Source organism: Aphelocoma coerulescens, chromosome 18 (genome assembly GCF_041296385.1).
Source record: "Aphelocoma coerulescens isolate FSJ_1873_10779 chromosome 18, UR_Acoe_1.0, whole genome shotgun sequence".
NCBI classification, from domain to species: domain Eukaryota; kingdom Metazoa; phylum Chordata; class Aves; order Passeriformes; family Corvidae; genus Aphelocoma; species Aphelocoma coerulescens.
In genome coordinates, this window is record NC_091031.1 from 3147543 (window position 1) to 3166977 (window position 19435).

Genomic DNA, 19435 nt, shown 5'->3' on the forward strand with positions numbered 1-19435 from the left:
CTGTGTGCTTGGGCTAATCATTGCTCCAATCTGATCCAGCACCCTCAGATACATCATAGAACCATAGAATGGTCTGGGTCAGAAAGGAGGTATGTATATATTTACATAAGTAATCCAGTCCGTATGGGATGGTGCAAAGAGAACCTGCTCTTCCAATACAACTTAAGGTGAAATCTCAAAAATTCTGCTTCAATTTTACTGTCTCTTACTTCTGTTCCTTGTTCTTTTGCCATATTTTTCCCCCAAGCAATCCTTGTGCATTCAGTGACTCTGTACAGATTTGTCCCTCTTTGAACTGAGGGGTCATGTTTCAAATCAATATTGCCATTTAACCCTACACTACCAAAATAAATTATCATTTCACTGGATTGACTGCTTACTCTGAACTCGCCATTTCCCGATAAGTAAACTGGTAATATGTGAACACAAATCTGTGTTTTATATAGGAAGCTTTAGGTTAAGGATTTTTGTTTCTTTTTCATTAATGCCAGACGAATTAATACTTTCCTGTAGTGGTTTTCATCCACTTTTGTCATTGTTCATTTGCTAACCTGCAGTTTATACAAAGACGGTTATAATTGTATATATTATTCTCTGGAGAGGAGGATTTTAAACATATAATCTTAGTTCAGAAACATTCAGCATTCGTATTTTGGGCTTTAGTTCATATATTCAACATTTTTTTAATTTAACAGAGAAAACTTTGATTTAAAGGAGTATTTACCTGGTTACCTGGTTCACTGTGTCTTTGATTAGACATGAGAACATTTTTCTGTTGGGTTTAAAATACTTACTTAGTACAGTCTTGGGGCAGGCAAAAAAGAAACTGTTTAATTGTGTTAAGTTAATGATATTCTGTGTATTTGTTGGGAGCCAATGCTTTTACAAGAAGTGGGTTGTTTATTCTCAGTAAAATCAAAGCTTTGCATACACAGCTGGCTCAGTAGATACCCTGTCTTCTGAACTGAGCCCTCTCAAATATGGCACATAGGGTCCTGTTAAAAAATTAATGTTGCATATTTTAGGAGACACTTGAGCATATCTGTGCTGATAGTGAGTGTCGGAGCTGAGACCTGCTAAAGACTGACTAAAAAAATAAAGTCAGTCAGAAGATTGAGCTGCATCTGGAGCAGAAGCCAGACACAAGTGGTGAATGTCTTGACAGAGTAGCTGGTACTTAGAGGAAAAATGATCAGCCAAGTGCTTGGATAAAGTCACTTGTACAGTTTTAAATCTGTATTTTATTAACCTCTCTCACCACCCATGGATCACACGCAGACACTGGGGCCCAGCCGAAGCACTGCTGGAGATGAAGTGCAGCAATGTAACCATGTCATATATAATAGGAAAAAAGTAGTGCACAGCTGTGGGACCTCAAATTAATATCTCTCCATCATGAGAGTTTTATTTATGGAGCACTTGGGAATTGTTCTTTTTGCAGGGTGAGACTTCAGGTGTTTTTTCTTTCTTATCTATATTGCAGTGTCATACAAAAAATAATAAGGAAGAGAAAATCTGACGCATGGCATCTGTATTTGTCTGTGAAATAAGTGGCTCCATGGTGGTTGTTGCACAGATAAATGTCATATTTGATCAAACCTGTTGTAATTCTTTCTCTTAGTCATAGGTGTGGACTGGTTTGCTGGTAGAGGACTGGCAGTTGCATAATGTGAAATCTCTGGAAAATAGTTCAGTGCCTTCCAAATGAAACTGTTTTGTTATTGATTACAAAAAGAAGGTGGGAGACCTCTATTTTGCATTTTTTTAAATTCATTTTTGAGGTTCTAGAACAGCGGTTAATTGCAAAATCTTCAAAATAAACCCCCTGGCTATGCTGGTATGGCTTCTGCTCTGGGAATCTGCTGTGGCATGTCAAAAAACAGGTTTGCTGTGACCTTTGAGGCTGCCCAGATCACTCTGTGGGGAAGATTTCCACCGTGTCTGGCATTGACTAATAAGTTAACTGGATTGTGCTGAACTGACTTGTGCTGTTTGCTGTAAGACCATTTATTTTGCTGGTTGACAGGCTCAAAATTTACTCCTTTTCTAAAGAACTCCTTTAAAAAAATGTTATTGCTGTGGTAATAAAACATGTCTAAATGCTTTAGTAGAGCAAATAGTTCATATAATACAGGGATGAGAATTATCCTGTATAGGGAAAATTCTGTGGTGCTTTTAGGTGCTTCCCCATTAATAACAAGAACAACAGTGATAATAATAACAATAATAATACAGCATAGAGCTGTGTTTATTTTTTGTGTACTTAAACTTTTATTAAGCTCTGATAAGAGCTTTTCTCTTAATGTTGTGTTCCTGCTGCAGAGTAGCCTCATTTGTTTTGCGTGAGAGGAAATATGTAAAAAATAAAAACAATAGCACAAGACCATGCTCTGTCACACTTAAAGTAGCTATGGGAGTTGAATGGAATGAGACTTGATAAATTAATGATGCTAAGTGCTGAAGGCAAATGGGGAAGTGATGAATGTAAGGAGAGAGGTGCCAGTCTCTAATCCTGTGATTGACGAGCCAGGCACAAAGGTAATGGCAGAAACTGTGGGCAAGGGGAGAAGGCAATGGATGAATTTAAAGCAAATGGGTGAATTTGGGACTAAAAGTAACAGTGGTTCACAGAGACACATTTGTTTTAACCACTTTTAAAAACGTGTTTAGTTTAGGGAAGGTAATATGATTTTCTAAACACTTAACACTATCATTACTTTTTTTAATGTTGTAGCCATGTGCTTTATTTTACTGCAAATTTAATTTGACTTTTCTAACTGATATTTATGCTGAAACTACATTCTTGTTTCAGCTTGAACTGATCTTACTTCTGGGCTACAATATATTTTTTTCTTAAATAGTGCATTTTTATAGATTTCTGTGCCAGATGCAGTCAGTCAGGAACAGCTGTGGGATTTCTTGTGGTCTGGACTTTTGTCACCTTGCTCACAGTAACCCAGGCCAGGTTGTTTAATGTTAAGTCAAAGCCTGTGACAGTGCTGGGTATTGACTGGGGGGAGAGTCTTAAGGCACAGCAATAATAAATGGCATAGGTGCAGAAAACATCTGTCTAGCCTGGAACTGAGTTTGATTTTACTTTGATTGCATGTCAGAATAAGTCCACATCAAGGTGGGTCAGGCTCTTGCCTCGCTCCAAATGCACACTGACATGGGGATTGCTGCTGCTCTGAGTGACGGCAGCAAAGCTGAAATACTCAGTGGGGGTTGTGGTGGTGTTTCTGGTGCCAGATAAATTCATTTCCTTGTGAAGAAGGGGTTGTTACAAATTCTCAGATAACTTCTGGGAGTCAGAAGATCTCCAGAGCGTGGCCTTTCCTTCCTCGCTGACTCATTTGCAGAAAGTGGTTGGACAGCTCGTTCTCAGCAGCTCCAGCACTGCAGTGCAGCCAGGACAATCATCATCTGTGGGGCAGAATCACTGTTTGTGTGGTGGCTGATTTGTGCCTCATGGCTGAGCTGAGGTTTGCCCTTCCATAGCTCACATCCCACATTATTTGCCTGGAATTAATCCCAAGGGTGGTAGGTGCAGAGTCAGCAACCACTTTCGGCTCCAAAAATATGCCAAATTCCAAAAGCACCTGCAGAGGCTGAGTCTGCTCGAGCAGAGAAGTGCTTTGTCATTGTCCCTGCCACTGTTTCAAGGCATTAGAGCTGGCCATAAATCTCATAAAAGGGCAATGCAGAGAGCTCTAACAAAACTCTAAGCAGCATTAGCCCTCAGGTATGATCTTGACTGAACAGGAATATCCAAAATGTGGGAAAGAGGTTGAGATGTTGATTTTATCTGAATTTAAAAAAGAAATATATACTTTTGTACCAGGTATTGTTTTCTGTTTGCACAACCCCTCCATGAATTTGATGGAGATGCCCTAAATCTGACTGGAAATGTAGCAGTCACATGAGGCTTAGTCCTACATCTTTGTGTGTTCTGTCCTCTCCACTTGCTGAAGTTTATGGGTTTCCCCTGTGCCTCTCTTATCAGAGACACTTAATGTCAGTCCTGGATCAGACAGACTACAGCACATTTTGTACCATGATTGTAGCTCTGTTATGCAAAGCCTGTGATCCCTGTGCAGCACCGGGAATAAAATGCAGTAAAATAAAATATCTGCTTGGTGCAGCACATCTTTGGTTTATTTGAACAGATGAAGCATTTAGTCCAGCTTAAAATCAAGAAAAATTAATTTATTTTTGTAAAAAACCAAAGGCCCGGTGAGGAACAATGAATGGATTTTTTCCTGAATATTAAATTCTCAATATAAGCTGTAACAGAAGGATTTATGTTAGTATTGAGCTTTTTCATGCTAATTGCATTATGTTGCCATCTAATAACTTAGATTATGCACGTTGTAAAAATATTATCTGAAACCATTTTTTTTCTCTGAAGTGTGAAAGTTCATCTGGAGGGCACACATTATTGTTTCCTTGGGTTTGCTTCATGTAATGGTGAGGACGTGTTTTCTATGATGAAGTGAATTTTCTTAAGGACTCCTGAAGATGTAATTTCTGGCTGCTAATTCAGTAATATTTTCTTTGCATTTAGGTTTTTCTATCTTGTGCACAGAGAGTACTCAATCATGGAAGCATTTTTCTCCCAGGTTTTTATATTTAGTTTAATCTCCAACTAAAAAAAATACCTCCAGCTGCTTTTTGATAGGCTGTGGATGTCCAAATTGTTGCCAAGGTGGCCACTACAGAAGGAAGGATGGACACCTGACTGACACCAGTGATGTTCATGTGGTCCTACAGGCCCCTCACTTGACCAGAGTGAGCTAAACTGGGTTTCAAAGATGTTTTCTTTGCTCCTCATGTCAGTTTTCCACATGTTTATCATATCAGATTTTTCTTTCAGCAGAATTAATATTATGCAATTCCATTTGTACCTGGGATTAATTTTAATAATTATTTTGGATGCAGCCTTAAAAAGGCTTAGCTGGCAGTGCTAGAAGGAGCCTCTGTTAATCTGTAGATTGGTATTATGGAGGAAGAGCAGTTTCTTTTCTTCTTCTTTTAAAAAATTACATTACTTGCAGATGAGGAGTAATGCCCTGACTCTGCTGCCATACATGCAAGCAATTTTCCCAGATGCCTGCTGTAATCCTGATAAACTCTGATTGCTCTGCAATACCTTTTATGAATAGAACATAAGATCTTTCCAATTTTTTATTTCCTCTATGGCAATATCAGCCTGCGTAGCTCCCAGCTAAAGGCTGAATCTAAGTGATAAATGATGCAATGAGCAGACAAGTGTCCAACCTTGTGTTGGCAAATTAATTACAGTTGTAATTACAGTTGTCATTGCAGGGACTTCCAGTACGTGTTTGGTGACTGAATTTCATGAAATGAGGGTAGAGCCAAAATGGCACAACCCTTCCCCTTTGTAAAGAGAATGAAAAAAGCTCTTTATTTATTAAATTAAAGCTTTTTATGTATTTTTCACTCTTTTTTTTTTCTTGTCTGTTGCTCTTGCAACAGACAAGAAAAAAAACTTCTTATATTTTCTTGTATTTTCTTATGTTTTCTGGATAAAACAGAACTGGTAGCACTCAAGAGGATGAACTTCAGCAATGATGGATGACATGCACAGCAGCATTTAGGACACCATAAATTACACTGGCTGGGAGCTCTCAGGCCAAGGAGGAGGAGAAGGCAAGAGAAATTTGTACTGGATAGTCTTACTTGACCTGTAAAATCCAGAACTGTTACACTGGGTGTCACAGACGAGGATTCTTGGGAAGTTTGGCCATGAATTTTTGTTTTATGTTCCCAATAACAAGGACAGTGAAGTATTTATAGAGGTTCATGGTGCCCTAGTGTAGGTGAGCACTGCAGTGTTTGCTGCAGCAACAAGATCTTCATCATCAGAGGCTCCACTGAGGGATGTTCTCACCCACCAAGTGATTTCTGAGAAATTAAAAGTAGGAATCCAAACTTGCCTTCCCTTTGTTGGGAGCACACTGTGCCAGCAAAACGCTTCTGTATAGGCTTTCTTCCAAACCCTTCCAAGCCTTCAGTGGAATCTGGGAAGCTCCTTTACCATCAACAGCCTTGAGAAAAACACTCTCATTAAAGAAGGAGAAGGAAAAATGCTTATTACTGAAGTTTGTGTGTGTGGATTGGTTTTGGGATGGGCACACTCGAAATAGCTGGGGGAGGAAGCTGCCATGTTGCTAAATGGTTTGGTGAAGGCTTTCTGTATTTCCTTTTTTTTTTTTCCTTTGAAGAGGTCAGAGTTAATTGCGAGACATTAAATATTTATAGGTTTTATTATAACTCATTGCTAAATGCTGTGAGGACTTTTCCTGATGCTGTGAAGCAGTTCAGACTCATTCAGCCTTCGGAGCAAAGCGGCAATGGCAGCTGTGAGGAAATCCTTCTTCTAGGGCTTCCAGCACTCCTCTGATGTGATTAAACAGTCCTTATTGTGTTCAGATTTTTGATTAGAAAACCTCAAAAGGGTCAAATTCGACTCAAGGGACAGATTGGTGTCAGTTCTTATTTTTAATCTGAGTGTGCCCTCAACTGTGGTCTCAGTGAAACACTTTTCTCCCTGAGAGTGGCATCGAATTTTGGGTTTAAAACACAGAGTTGGCAAATGTTGGCGAATCAGGAGCCTGTTCTAAAAGCCTGTCCTTCTTTCAGGGGTTTTATTGTGCACCGTTAACTTTTTTTTCCAGTTTCAATATTGTTTTCTTCATTTTTAATTGGCTAATAAATAGCAACTGCTACATTGGCATGGAAAAATGTAATGGGCCAGACAGCTTGGCTGGGATCTCTGCCATTGTAAGGTCAGGATCTGAGTACCAAAGCATGTCAGAACATCTTGCACATTCACCCTTAGCTGCCTATTTGTATTTTATACAGAGGAGTAGGATTAGTGACTTTTTACAAAGAGAAATACTGACTTCCCTATAGGAAAGATCCCAAATGTTCTATAAATACTGACGAGTCTGATGTCTATATTCCTTGGTCTGCAGAATTTAATGTGCTTGAGTTACTTTGCTGAAGAAGGGTTATTTAGACATATGGAAAAACATCTGTTCCATGCAGAAATAAATAGTGTTTGAGTGGTTATACAATGTAAAAGACCATCCAAGGACTCTGTGCCTGAGCATTTCCCATGGTGTGATCATGGCTATGATTTATTGAGAGCAGTGTTTTTCACACTGAGGTGTAGATTTGGAGATAAACATATTTGAATCAAATCCTTCAATCCTTGATGGGATTTGTAGGTAGAGATCACTCGTGGAACTTTTGTCTCTGGAGGACAAAATTCTGCCTGTGTGGTGAAATGTCTGCCTGGTTTATAGGTGGTAACGTTCATACCTCTGAAAACACGGAGCTGAGATGCAGAACAGAACGGAGACGGTGGGTTTAAATTATGCATATTTTACCCTCCCTCCTGCCTTTATTTTGGTGCTTAACCAATGTATAAAATATCAGGCAAAAAATGAATTATTCAGTGAGTAACTTTGAAGGCAATTTGCTCGGGTGTTTCAGATTCATGTCTGTCTCTAATAAAGTTTGTCAAATGGAAAGCAGCAGGACACCCCACAGGTTCTTGTGTGAGGAAGCTGTTGAGTTGTGAAATTCTGACTGATTCTGAACCAAAAATTTCTCAGACTTTTCAAAGATCACTGTTTCTGAGTTTTTTTGCTCGGTTCAGCACTGTTTTGCTGTTGTACCAGAATAAAGAGGTGGGTCATTTTGTAAAGGGCAGGAAAATTTCAAAATGTATTTATTAGTTTCTATGTCATTGACAGGGATGTGATACCTGCTGAGACATAAATGCAGGATTCCAGTGTCCAAAAAAATAATGATGCATGTGACAGTTCTTAACTTGAAATAAAGGTAAAGGAGAGATGCAGAGCTCTGGGGAATGTATCACGAGATGTTCCCCGATTCTGTGTAATTCCCTGGGACAGACCAACTTCTCTTTGGATTTCCTTCTCACTGCACAGGGAACACCCCCTTGCAGCACTCAGTTTCCACAAACAAATCTGTACAGTAGTTAGTGGGGTTAGCTTCAGCTTTTGAACCATATGTTGGTGTATATATGGATACTGCATGTTCCTGTTTGATAGCAATGCATCCAGACATAAATGTCTTTCCTTGGAAACCTGCTGAAGTGTGCAGCTGCTGCTGTGGGAGGTGGGAAGAAGAGAAGGAGCTATGTAAATAGGTGGGTAAGGGTTTAGTGAGAGCAAGTGAGGTGTGCCTTTATAAACTGGTGGGTTCTTCACCATTTTAGAGGGGAAAACAGAGGAGGAGTGGGGAATGTAAACCAGTTATTATTCAGGGCCTTGCACATTGAATCAGCTCAGAGGCAAAGGCAGCAGCTCAGCACTCACAGTGCCGCTCCCACTTTGCTCTGAGATTTTTTTGGCAAATCAGCTCGGGATTCTGGGCTCGAGTCTATCACTTAATAGTTGTAAAAACCTTCATTCAAACCACCTTAGACGGGAGTAGCTGAGGACAGGTTTGGCTTTACAAATAAAAGCTCGATTTTGTTTTGGATTTGCCAATGACTGTGGTGAGGAAGCTTGGGGTCACAATGACTCTTTCTGAAGCTTTCATTTGCCAACAGTGAACTTCATTTAGGGCTGTGATTGCTTCCTAAAGCCAGACTGGAGCCAGTCCCATTTCCCCCTGGATTCTTGGATCAATGTTCGTACAAGTCCCTGTAGGAACAGCGTTTCAGCTCCAGCACATGTTGAATTGTTTGACCTGATGCCTCTGCCCTCGGGGTCACTGCTTTTGCAGGGAAATGGGACATTGCGGGTGAGGATGGTTTGCAGCCTTTATCTCCTTTCGTGGTTAATGGAATGAGAGATGAATGATATGAGCTCCAGCTGAGGATAATGAGGAAAAAAAAATTAAGTTGTATTGTCTCTATCATGAGCAAGTTGGCCAGTAATGAAATATTTAAGAACTGATGGGAAGATCTTGTACTCAAACATATTGAAATATTTAAGAAGTGATGAGAAATTATTGTACACAAGTATATTAATGTAAAATAATTCTCATGCAACCTGATGTCACACAAGTCCATCATCATGTTAATGAGGCACTGCACCCAACCCCATTGCAGATCCGTTGGAAAGCATAGAAACTCCACTGTAACTTGGAATATTGAGCAATTCACCATATTGTACCTGTGGAGAAATAACAATACTTTTCTATAAAGCAGGAACTTAATAAAATTACTCCTTGCTTCTGATCAGTTTAAACTGTATTTTCTAATATGTATTCAAGGTGTAAAAGGGGCTCTGTGTTGAAAAGTGTATCAGTTTGACAAATTAACTAATAAATTACAAAATTATAAAGCTAATAATTTAGGGGGTTAAAGCAAGACATATACAGCTGTCTCTGGCTTTCTAGTGCTCCTTTTGAATCCAGGTCCCTGGATTTCATCTTTATTGAAATTATTTATACACAGTAACGTGATGGCAAGTTGTATCTGAAACAAAATCTCTCTCCATTTCTCCTAGTCATAAATCATTTTCGAACAGGATCTTTTGTTTGTGCACTTTCTGTAATTATACAGCAGTTTCTTCATTTAAAAAGAATGAAGAAAAAATAGCCAGTAAACACCAAGTCCCTTCCGGATTTATGTGTCTTTCTAGTAATTAGGAAATTACAAATCCCTGGGAGTAGAGTCATGCAGATCTTCTTTCTCCCTTTGCCAACTCAATCAGTTCTATTCTATACAAGGAGAACATGAACAAAAGGCAGCAATCAAAATCAGTTGATTCAATGACCACCTGTTTCTTTTAATTAAAAGTAATAATTTACTGTGAATTCCAGGAGGGGACTGAAAAATTTGCCTTTGAATCATTTTGAACTGTGTTCACATTGTGCTCTTCTGTACAACTACAGAGAAGAAACAGTTGATTGAAAAAATTTCAAATTTCTTTAAAGACAGTTTTTTTCTGTTTGTGTACTTTCTTAATTCTCTTTAGAGTAGCAAAGAATAAAAGTGGTCTTAGCTACACAACAGGAAAAGAGATTTTTGTTGTCGTTTTTGGCTGGGGTGTCATTTATAATCATAAAAGACTTCTCTTCTACAGCACTTGAGAATCAGTCTTCATTCCTGAATGTCATCCCAACCCTTGAACCCAGTGGGGAAGGGGCTGGATTTTGAACTTGCTGTACTGCAGCTGCTCTCGCAGTGCAGGTGCAGGTCTGGCGGAGGCACAGCAGGGTCTGCACAGGTTATATCACCTGTATTTTTGCTATTTTTGCTTAGTCTTTATTTCCTTATCCCACCACTGTTACTGTAGAGTTGAATACAACTCTGTTTATGCCCTGAACACCTACCAGTGTGTTCAGGTTTCCCATCCCACAGATGTCAGTGGATTGAATGAATGAATTCTTTCTCCAAGTTATTCCTTTGAGTCACTCCAAACTTCACATTCTGCCTGGAGGTAGATTCCTGGAAAGAGTCTGGGTGTAATTTCTCACCAAGTAGGAAAGCACACTCATTGCCATTCCTGTCCTCCTCCACTGCAGCAAGGAGCTCTTGGTAGGTCAACCTGGAGAAGATTTTTTTTTTTGGGTGCTTGGCAAGTAGATTTGGAGCTCTGAAGTGTCTTGCAGCTGGGGAGGAGCAACCCCATGAACCAAACCCAGCTGATTGGCCCCACTTTGAGCCCAGTTTGGGCTCAGGACTCTCAGAGATCCCAGCCAGCCTCAGCCCTTCTGGGATATTTTTGATTTTGAGGCAATAGAAGTCTGATCTTTTATTGCACTTTTCTGAAAGCAATAAAACTTTCCTACACTGCAGCTCTGAGAGGGGAAATATCAAACGAGCTTTAAGCATTTGTACATTTTATATTAAAAAATGATATGACCCTAATCATTCCCAAGAGTCTCAGATTCTCTTTGCTCCCAGTCTTACTCAGCCAGGGAAGAACAAAGCTGGTGACCAGTTAAACAAGAACTTTTTACTCTTCCTTGCTCCTCAGCTCTGAGGACAGAAGGCATATTTTAAGCCCTGGAAGTTATTTCCAGTAGAAGCATCTGGCTCCTTGGCTCTTGCAGCTTCAAAGCTGAAGCTGTTTTCTTAAATTAAGATGCAGAGCAAATCACCAAAAAATATTTTTGTTTTCCCAGTGCAAAAATAAATAGCGAACAGAAGAAAGTGTCTCAAACAGAGGTGGTATCTGAGCGGGATCCTGGATATTGTAGTCACTGCTTGGAAGGGGTTTAGAAAAGCTGGAGTCTGAAGACCTTCAGAACTTAGAGGGAAATTTGCTTGAGGACAGTGTGGGCTGAATGTGGGATTTGGCTCTGTACAGAGAAAACCATGCTCAAATACATTCTCAAATATGTTTTATTAACTTGGTATTCACTTGGGGAAGTTAAAGCTGTTTTAAGGGAAATATATGCAGTACAGATTGCAGTGGTTTTATTGATCTGTTGCAGCAGATCCATACTTCTAAAGACGTTTGGAGGGGGGACAAAGAAAGATGTGGGATTCAGTGGTTCTGTCACAGTAAGGAATGGCTAAAGGCTGTGTATTAAATGAGGAAAACACCTGCCAGTCCTTCTGGGCTTTTCCATTGGTAAGGAGGAACAGTGTCCTCCTATCTCTTGTAACAATTTGTAAGTTGGTTTGCATATATGGAATATATTGTCATCCCTGTTTTCAGCAGAAACACAAACAGCACCACAATTTGTGCCGCTGACGTTCAGGAATCACTTTTTTCTTTCATCTAAAGGAAGTAGTTTGAAAATTTTAAGCTTTTATTTCCTGTACACCTTTTAAATTAGTAACTCCATATAAATGTAAGTTTGACTGGGGATGAAGAATAATCTTGTGATTCTATTATGGAAATAAAAAATGGAAAGTTGGGTACCTTTGCATTTCTTTACACAAAACTGTTCTTTGTTGTAGTAGGCCCTGATACAACCTGAGGACCTCACAGCTCATCTGCAGAACTCCTTTAAGGTTTTTTTGTAATGGAAAATATAATTTTCCATTCCTCCAAAAGTGTTTTTACACTTGCACTTTTGCATTTTCTGCTTCTTAATGATCACAAAAATAGCAGTTCAGGTATGGAAAAAAAATCCTTTCACCAACCCTAGGCACTTAAAAAATTTAAGAAGTTAATCTTATCTCCTGCCTAACACCTTTTTAACATTCATGTGTTGGCATTAATGACTGAAAATGATCCTTTTTCCTCACACCCTAATCACCAGCACAGGCTCTGGCACTGACAGGTCACAGAATCACAGAACGGTTTGGATTGGAAGGGACCTTAAAGCTCATCCCATTCCATCCCCTGCCATGGGCAGCGACACCTTCCACTGTCCCAGGCTGCTCCAAGCCCCGTCCAGCCCGGCCTTGGGCACTGCCAGGGATCCGGGGACAGCCACAGCTTCTCTGGGCACCCTGTGCCAGGGCCTCCCCACCCTCCCAGCCAGGAATTCCTTCCCAATATCCCATCTAACCCTGCCCTCTGGCAGTGGGAAGCCATCCCTGTGTCCTGTCCCTCCATCCCTTGTCCCAAGTCCCTCTCCAGCTCTCCTGGAGCCCCTTTAGGAACTGGAAGGGGCTCTGAGGTCTCCCTGGAGCCTTCTCCTCTCCAGGTGAACACCCCCAGCTCTCCCAGCCTGGCTCCAGAGGGGCTCCAGCCTTCAGAGCATCTCTGTGACCTCCTCTGGACTCTCTCCAGCAGCTCCAAGTCCCTTCTGTGCTGGGCCCCAGGGCTGGGGCAGCTCTGCAGGTGGGGTCTCACCTGAGTGGGGCAGACGGGCAGAATCTCCCCTCTCCTGCTGCCCTCACTGGGGGATCAGCCCAGGGCATGGTGGATCCTTGGTTCTGGTGACACAGTTGTTGACAGTGTCAAGTTGCATCCCACGAAAAGACCTCACAAGTAATAATCTGATGTGCTTGGCATGTAAAACCTCCACTGGTGCACCATCACACAAAGTGGGGTTGGGTATTTTAAAATTAAAGGCAATGTGGTGATTTAATGCCTGCAAAATTATAGCAGGTTCAGTGTTGCTATCAGGGGGAATAAAATCCCGATCAAAAGGGAGCTTTTAGAAAGAATTCTGAGATATAATGCTCATAAGCTGTTTTGTGATGTGTTAAGGCACAGTTTGACATGTGCTGCTGGTTAACCATGCACTTTCAATTATTGCACACCCCCGCCTAAGAGCCACAGAAATTATGGAATGATTCCTCACAGGGGGGTGCTTTCCATCCCTGTTCAATATAGGAAATGGGTTCATTTGTGCTAAACAAAGGAAGAAGGCAGGGATGGTGGCAGGGGGGCAGGATGTAGCTCAGTGGCAGTAGATAGATGGAGAAACATGTGGGCTTTGGGGAGATGCCTCCATGTTCTTCTGCTTCCCTCTGCTGGAGTGCGGCAGGATTCCTGCCTGAACCCCTTTAAACACATCCAGAGCTGTCTGGGCAAGAGACTTCTGCTCATTATGTATTTTAAATGTTTCTGCTCCATTTTCAGGTTTTTTTCAGTAGTTCCACCTGGAGCCAGTGTGTACAACCCTCTCCTGGTGGCTGTGACTCTGTGGCTGCTCCTCTCTGTGATCACATCTCAGCTTTGAGAGTGATGGATAATACTCTGATTTTTGCAGAGCTGTGTGGGGTGTAGCAGCCTGGTTGCTGTTCATCTTTATAGACCCCCGTCTATTAGAAAGTATGCAAATGCAGAGCTAAATTTATGCCAATTCAAAGGTTTTTCAAATCAAAATTTCTATAATGTCTGTGATATCAATTGCCCAGAAGTTTTATCCCATTTAATTACACTGTATTGCATGAAGTTGTACTTACAAAAATGGAGGACTGTCCTAACATAGCAGAGAATTCACTTTTTAGCACGAAAATAACACGAATTTTAATAGAGCACATCATTCATCACTGCTGAACAAGTGCTTCCCCACTGCTTTCCCATTGCCACTTCCCCTCTCATAACTTTGACAGATTTTGGAAACAGAAGTAGTTTTTCCCTTTCGAGTTTCACAATTAATCTATGCCAAGTTTAATGCAAAGTTCAATTTTCTTGCAAATAGCAGCCATTATTTGGCAGTTCATCTGTCAGATCCTGGCTTGGCTCCCTGTGTTTACTACAAAATGGGGCTGCCAGCTCTGCTTTGGGAATTATTGAAAGTTTACATTGATGAAAAGGGGATATGTGAAGAAAATTTACAGGAGCTTTCCTTTGGCTCCATAGTTTGCCTTAAGCCAAAAAAATGCTAAAGACAACGTGATTTCCTCTATGATGCATATAAGTTCATTAATGCATGTTTAACACTGGGAAGTATGAACCTGTATTAACAACTGATAAAATAATTGCTGTTAATATAAGTAATTAGAGCTGGCAATGTAGTAATTATTAGTAATATGATTGCTTATAATTAAAGTGCAAGCCATATAGATTCAAGGGTAGTTCTAAGTGGATCAGAAATCCTTGTGAATATAGGAATAAGATGAAAAAATTTTGTCACCTGTAATGGGTGGATAGTGGTCTCTTGGCTTTCTCTGGATGTTCTCACTCTTGTTTCCTAAATAACAATACCTTCCACACTTTGATTTACCCCAAAAAACCCCAAAACACAAAGCGTAGGACTGGAGCAGAAAATAGGATAAAATACTGATGAAGAGTGTACTCTCTTATGTTTTTGTCATAGGTTAGCAAGCATAGTTCTGGAAGGGGTGTCCTTGCTAAGGGGTGCTTACAGCTTCCTCTGGGACCTGATAGAACCTATCAGCTGGCCAGTTTGAATATGGACAGTTCTTTAAGCCACTTAAAGTTGTGACCGCCTCTATGATACACACTTAAGAATAGAAACCCTGAGGCAGACTCTCTCTCTCGTTTCCAGTGCTGGGACAGGTGGCTGTGGGCCCCGTGTGGAGGCCAGTGGGCCACGGCCATCCTGGAGCCGATGGGCCCTGTTCTGTTCCACCCGCGGAACCCCCCCCCCAGTGCTGCTGTGGGCAGCTGGAGCATAAGACACATTCCAGCTGCAAGGCTGAGGTGAGATTAACCCTTTTAGTGCTGTGAAGAGCTGAAAACCTGAGGGAGGAGAAAGAGGAGATGCTTAAAGCTGAAATTCTGTTGTGAAGCTATGATATGTCAGAGTACCCATTGTAATTTCATGAAGATATGGGGGGTGGAGTGTTCAACTCGTGCCTGTTAGCAAAAACACCTGTGCTGAGATAGGCAGATGCTGAGGCAGCTGTAATTTCATGAGAAGTTTGGACAGGGAGAGATGGAAGCGATGAGGACTTTTGCTCCAAATGGGAAAGGAGAAAACCTCAATTCCTAGAGATGCTCCCAGAGATAGTCCTAAAGATGAAGATGAGGAGGACCCTTTGCTCCCAGGGAAGGAGGAGGGCCTCTGTTCTTAGAGATGAAATGCTGCCAGAAATGGGTGAAGAGACCTTTTGTTTCTGAACGGCTCAACCTTAAAATTGTACCCCAAAAACTTCAAGAGTGGACCCTTGAAAGCAGTTGTGGGAAAAGCTGCAAGTTGGGGGAAGGGACTCACATCGCAAGCAGAGACTCCTCTTCCTAAATGGACTGAACAATATTTGGAAGTGGGTGGCTGTCTCGTTGTGATACTGTTTTCATAGCACGAGCAAGAAGAGACTTCTCTTTCTAAATGGACTGAACAAGGTTATTATGGAAGTGGTAACAGACTGAACATCTTAAGGGTTGTCTTTTTACATTGTCAGGGGGAGAAGGGAGGAAGGGGGGGGGAGGAGGAGAGTTCTGAAGGTGTGGTATAATTTTTTTTTCTTCTTTTAGGTCTGTTAATAAACTTCTTTATATTCTTTCAAGTTTGGTGCCTGCTCTGTGTTTCTCCTAATTCTTATCTCACAGAAGATAAACAGTAATGAGTATCTTGGACCAAACCACTACACTAAATTGGTGTTTCTGCCCGGTTACAAACCCAACCTGCTACCATTTTAAATTTTTTTTTAGGACATTCTATTAAAAGGATCTTGAAAGAGAGATTTCCTACAAAGTTTCCAGTTCAGGAATAGTTTTGGTATTATTTTCCATTGTCCTCTTCTTATTATAAATTATTTAGTGTGTGTCGTTAGAATAATAGCTAATAATAGAACGTATTTGCTTCTCCTTACAAAATCTAATTTATATTAAATTGTTCATCTGAAACACCCCACAGTAGGAATTTTCACACAAGGATAGAAAACTAGGGTTCAGTATAGAAAATACTATATACAGAAAATATAGAAACTTGATTGATTTATTTATTCATGTGGCTGTTTTTTGTTGTTTTCTAAGAATGCTTTTCCTGGGATTTTGTAGTCACACAGAGCTTTGTAGTCAGACACAAGCCCTCACTCGTGTTGCTTTTCAGTGAGTGCAGAATGGTTGTCCTTAAATGTCACAACATTTTTAAACCACACACACCCCTGCTTAACGTAATTCCATGCACATTCCATTGTTTGGAATGAAATTATTGGGCAGTGTTATATAATTTCAGTATAATATGCAGGTTCAATGTATTTAGTAGACATTGACTGTAATAATTTCCATATATATAATAAAACAGTTCCTTTCCCTCTATACCATTATTTATACTCATAAATACCACTTGTGTCAGATGTTAAACACAACTTTAAAACTCTGTTTATTCAGTGTCATTCTTAGCAGCTGTGGCTTTTGTCCTTCTCAGCCACAGATGTCTTACCAGAGTCATGCTTAAGTGTAGATATTTATAAGGCAACAAGTCCCCTTCTGTCATCTAAACAAAACAATTTAGGGAAGAATTAGCTTCCCAACTGTGGTTTAAATTGTTTGGAAGGCACATAGTCACCGAGCCACCAGAGAACCCTTCTGCACAGCCACGTTCCCATGACCCTGAGCCACAAGGTCCGTTGCTGTATCTTTAATAAATAATGAAACAGATGTTCTCTGGAGCCCTGGCTGTCACTCCATGTAGGTTCACTGTGTTTACAAAGTAAATGCAGTCGGTAGCAGTTAGCATTTCATATCTCAGGCTGTACAACGAGCAGAATTATTGAAATAGTTTCAATTTGAATTTGTGATGTAAAGTCTTTACTTGTTATCCTGGGTGCTCTATAATTTCTTTCCATACAGTGAAAAGTAGTGGTTATAGATTCACTGTAAAACTTAGAATCAATGCCAAAATGAATTCACATGAAGAATGCTACCAAAACACCAAAAACCTTCACAAAGGGTAATATGGCAAAATAGTAAAATTTTAAGGCAAAATTTTGTCTTCTCATAGTCGTATTTTTGTGATAATTACTAATCAAAACTCCCAAATTTCTTGAGAAAGTGCTTATACTGGAGGGATCTTTTCTTTTTGAGGAAAGAGTCAGCAGGTTTTCCATTTTGAGTAACATGCTGGGCTTTCCTTTTGATTTTTTGGAAAGCTTTGATTGGCAGGTAAATTTTAAAAATCAGTATATTTATAAGACAATTTAATAGTTCTTATCTAATTTAAGGGTATAATACAAAATGTAGACAGAAGAAAAATATTATAATGTGTCATTTTGCAGTTGTGTTTTCATTGAGGATGTTTTAGACCTGGCATTTCATGATTTCCACGGTCTTTCTGAAAAGAGTATTAGCAAGGATTGATTTCAAACCCCAATGTGGTTTTTAATGAATTTCCAAATTTCTGACCAAGACTGTGCAGGGATCGTTCTGACTGAAATGCAGCAGGAGCAGGAAGGAGTCATAAAGGATTTGAAGATAAAGAGGGTGTGCACAGGACAGGGCCATCACAACGTTTATTTTGGCATTGCACATCTCCCGCCTGGTGTACGTAGAGTTCTGGAATGAGCCTGACATGGAGGAACCTATGGAAGATGTGGTTTCTTCCTCTGAAGTAAATGTTCCTGGTTTTCCAGAGGGGACCCTTACTGCTAAAGAAACAGCAGATGTCTATGGATGTGTCATGCATTTAAGTGATTTGGGTGTATTCCCTTTCACTGGTCCTAAATTAGGAAACATATCCAAGCTGCTGGTGGCCTTAAAATGTCCTCATCCTTAAGTTTCTCTGCTCAAAAATCAGATGGGAGCAGCAATCTCTGGAAAATATTTACCATGTGCCAAGTTAGAATTCATTCCTTTTCATTTACAACAATAGAGATTATCAACTTGCAGCATTTCAAGATAATCCCATCTGTAAAATCCTGATTTTACAGTCATTGGACTGTATTCCAGATTAGGCCACGAGCAGTTTCTTCCCAGTTCTCCTGCTGTATTTTGTGTGACATTTCAGGATGGTGACAGTAACACTGTAATCAGTCTGTGACTCTTCAGCCACAGACTGAACACTGCCATTAAACTTTATGTATGTGAGCAGTCAGTAAATGAAGTTTTAGTGTGCATAAATCATGGGAACAAGCCTGAGCTGACACAGTTTTTTCTTACAGCACCATAAAAAGGAGAATTTGGAACTGAGGTCAACGTGCCTGTGCCAATGCAGGTACCACTGTTAGGTTCTGAACAAGCTACACACTGAAATGTATTTTTCTGCAGCATGATTTGCAGAGCTGGAAAGCTTTTGGTATTTGAAGTAATAAATTAAAGGTGTGTCAATCTTATCTTTTATGACTTGAGAATCTGTGTCTGTTTTTCCCTCCAGGATCCCAGAAGCAAGCACAAGTTCAAGATCCACACCTATGGGAGCCCCACCTTCTGTGACCATTGTGGGTCGCTGCTCTACGGGCTCCTGCACCAGGGGATGAAATGTGACAGTAAGTGAAGTTTTCCTTGGGCGACCAAAGGGGTGTTCTGGAAAGTCAGTGGAAGCCCTGGATAACAGCTTCTTACTTCTTTTCTGTGGAAAATACCATTTCAAATGTCAGCTATTTATAGTCCTGGTATATTTCAAGTGGATATTTCAGCACCATAATAACCTACTAATGAAAATCACCTCTTCTGCTGAGAACATGGTGTATTCAGCTTGATGTGGCTGGAGAGCCTTTGTCATGGCAATTTTGAGAAAGCCTCTTTTTGGACTGTCTGTGTGAATACACTCTCAAAGACTGAAATTTCAGTTCAGTTTGTAGTCAAGGTCTACTATTTTCCTTGTATGTAATTTGTCTTGGAAGTCTTCCACAGGCAAAACCTAATAGTCAATTTAAACTTAACTCCCTTCATTGCTGACGTGAATGCTCTGTTTTCTTAGTCATATTCCCAGCAAGTCTTTATTCCATTTTCACTTTTTTCCCCCTTCAACTTCATTAATGATATGTTTAGCTTTCTGAAATAGATTATTTTATTTTCTTTTGTATTAACTCTCTACAGAAAATATTGCAAGATGGAAACCAGCCATGGCGTTTGGTTGAAATCCAGGCAGCTTTAATCTGAAAGTCTTGCCAATAATTAAGCATTTAGTCTTCATTTTCACTTTAAATTAATTTTCACTTAATTTT

At 40.2% G+C, this 19435-nt stretch overlaps 1 protein-coding gene across 6 annotated transcripts in view; it reads left to right on the top strand.

The window, feature by feature from the left end:
- The window catches only part of PRKCA (protein kinase C alpha), a 153682-nt gene that overhangs the window by 74476 nt on the left and 59771 nt on the right, over positions 1-19435 (top strand). For all 6 annotated transcript variants that reach the window (XR_011155827.1, XR_011155826.1, XR_011155828.1 and 3 more), the window contains one exon: positions 18643-18754. Coding sequence is in view for 2 of the 6 variants with exons in the window: in XM_069032945.1 (XP_068889046.1) it covers positions 18643-18754 (112 nt within the window). In the remaining 4 variants the exon portion in view is untranslated. The remainder of the gene's footprint in view (positions 1-18642; positions 18755-19435) is intronic.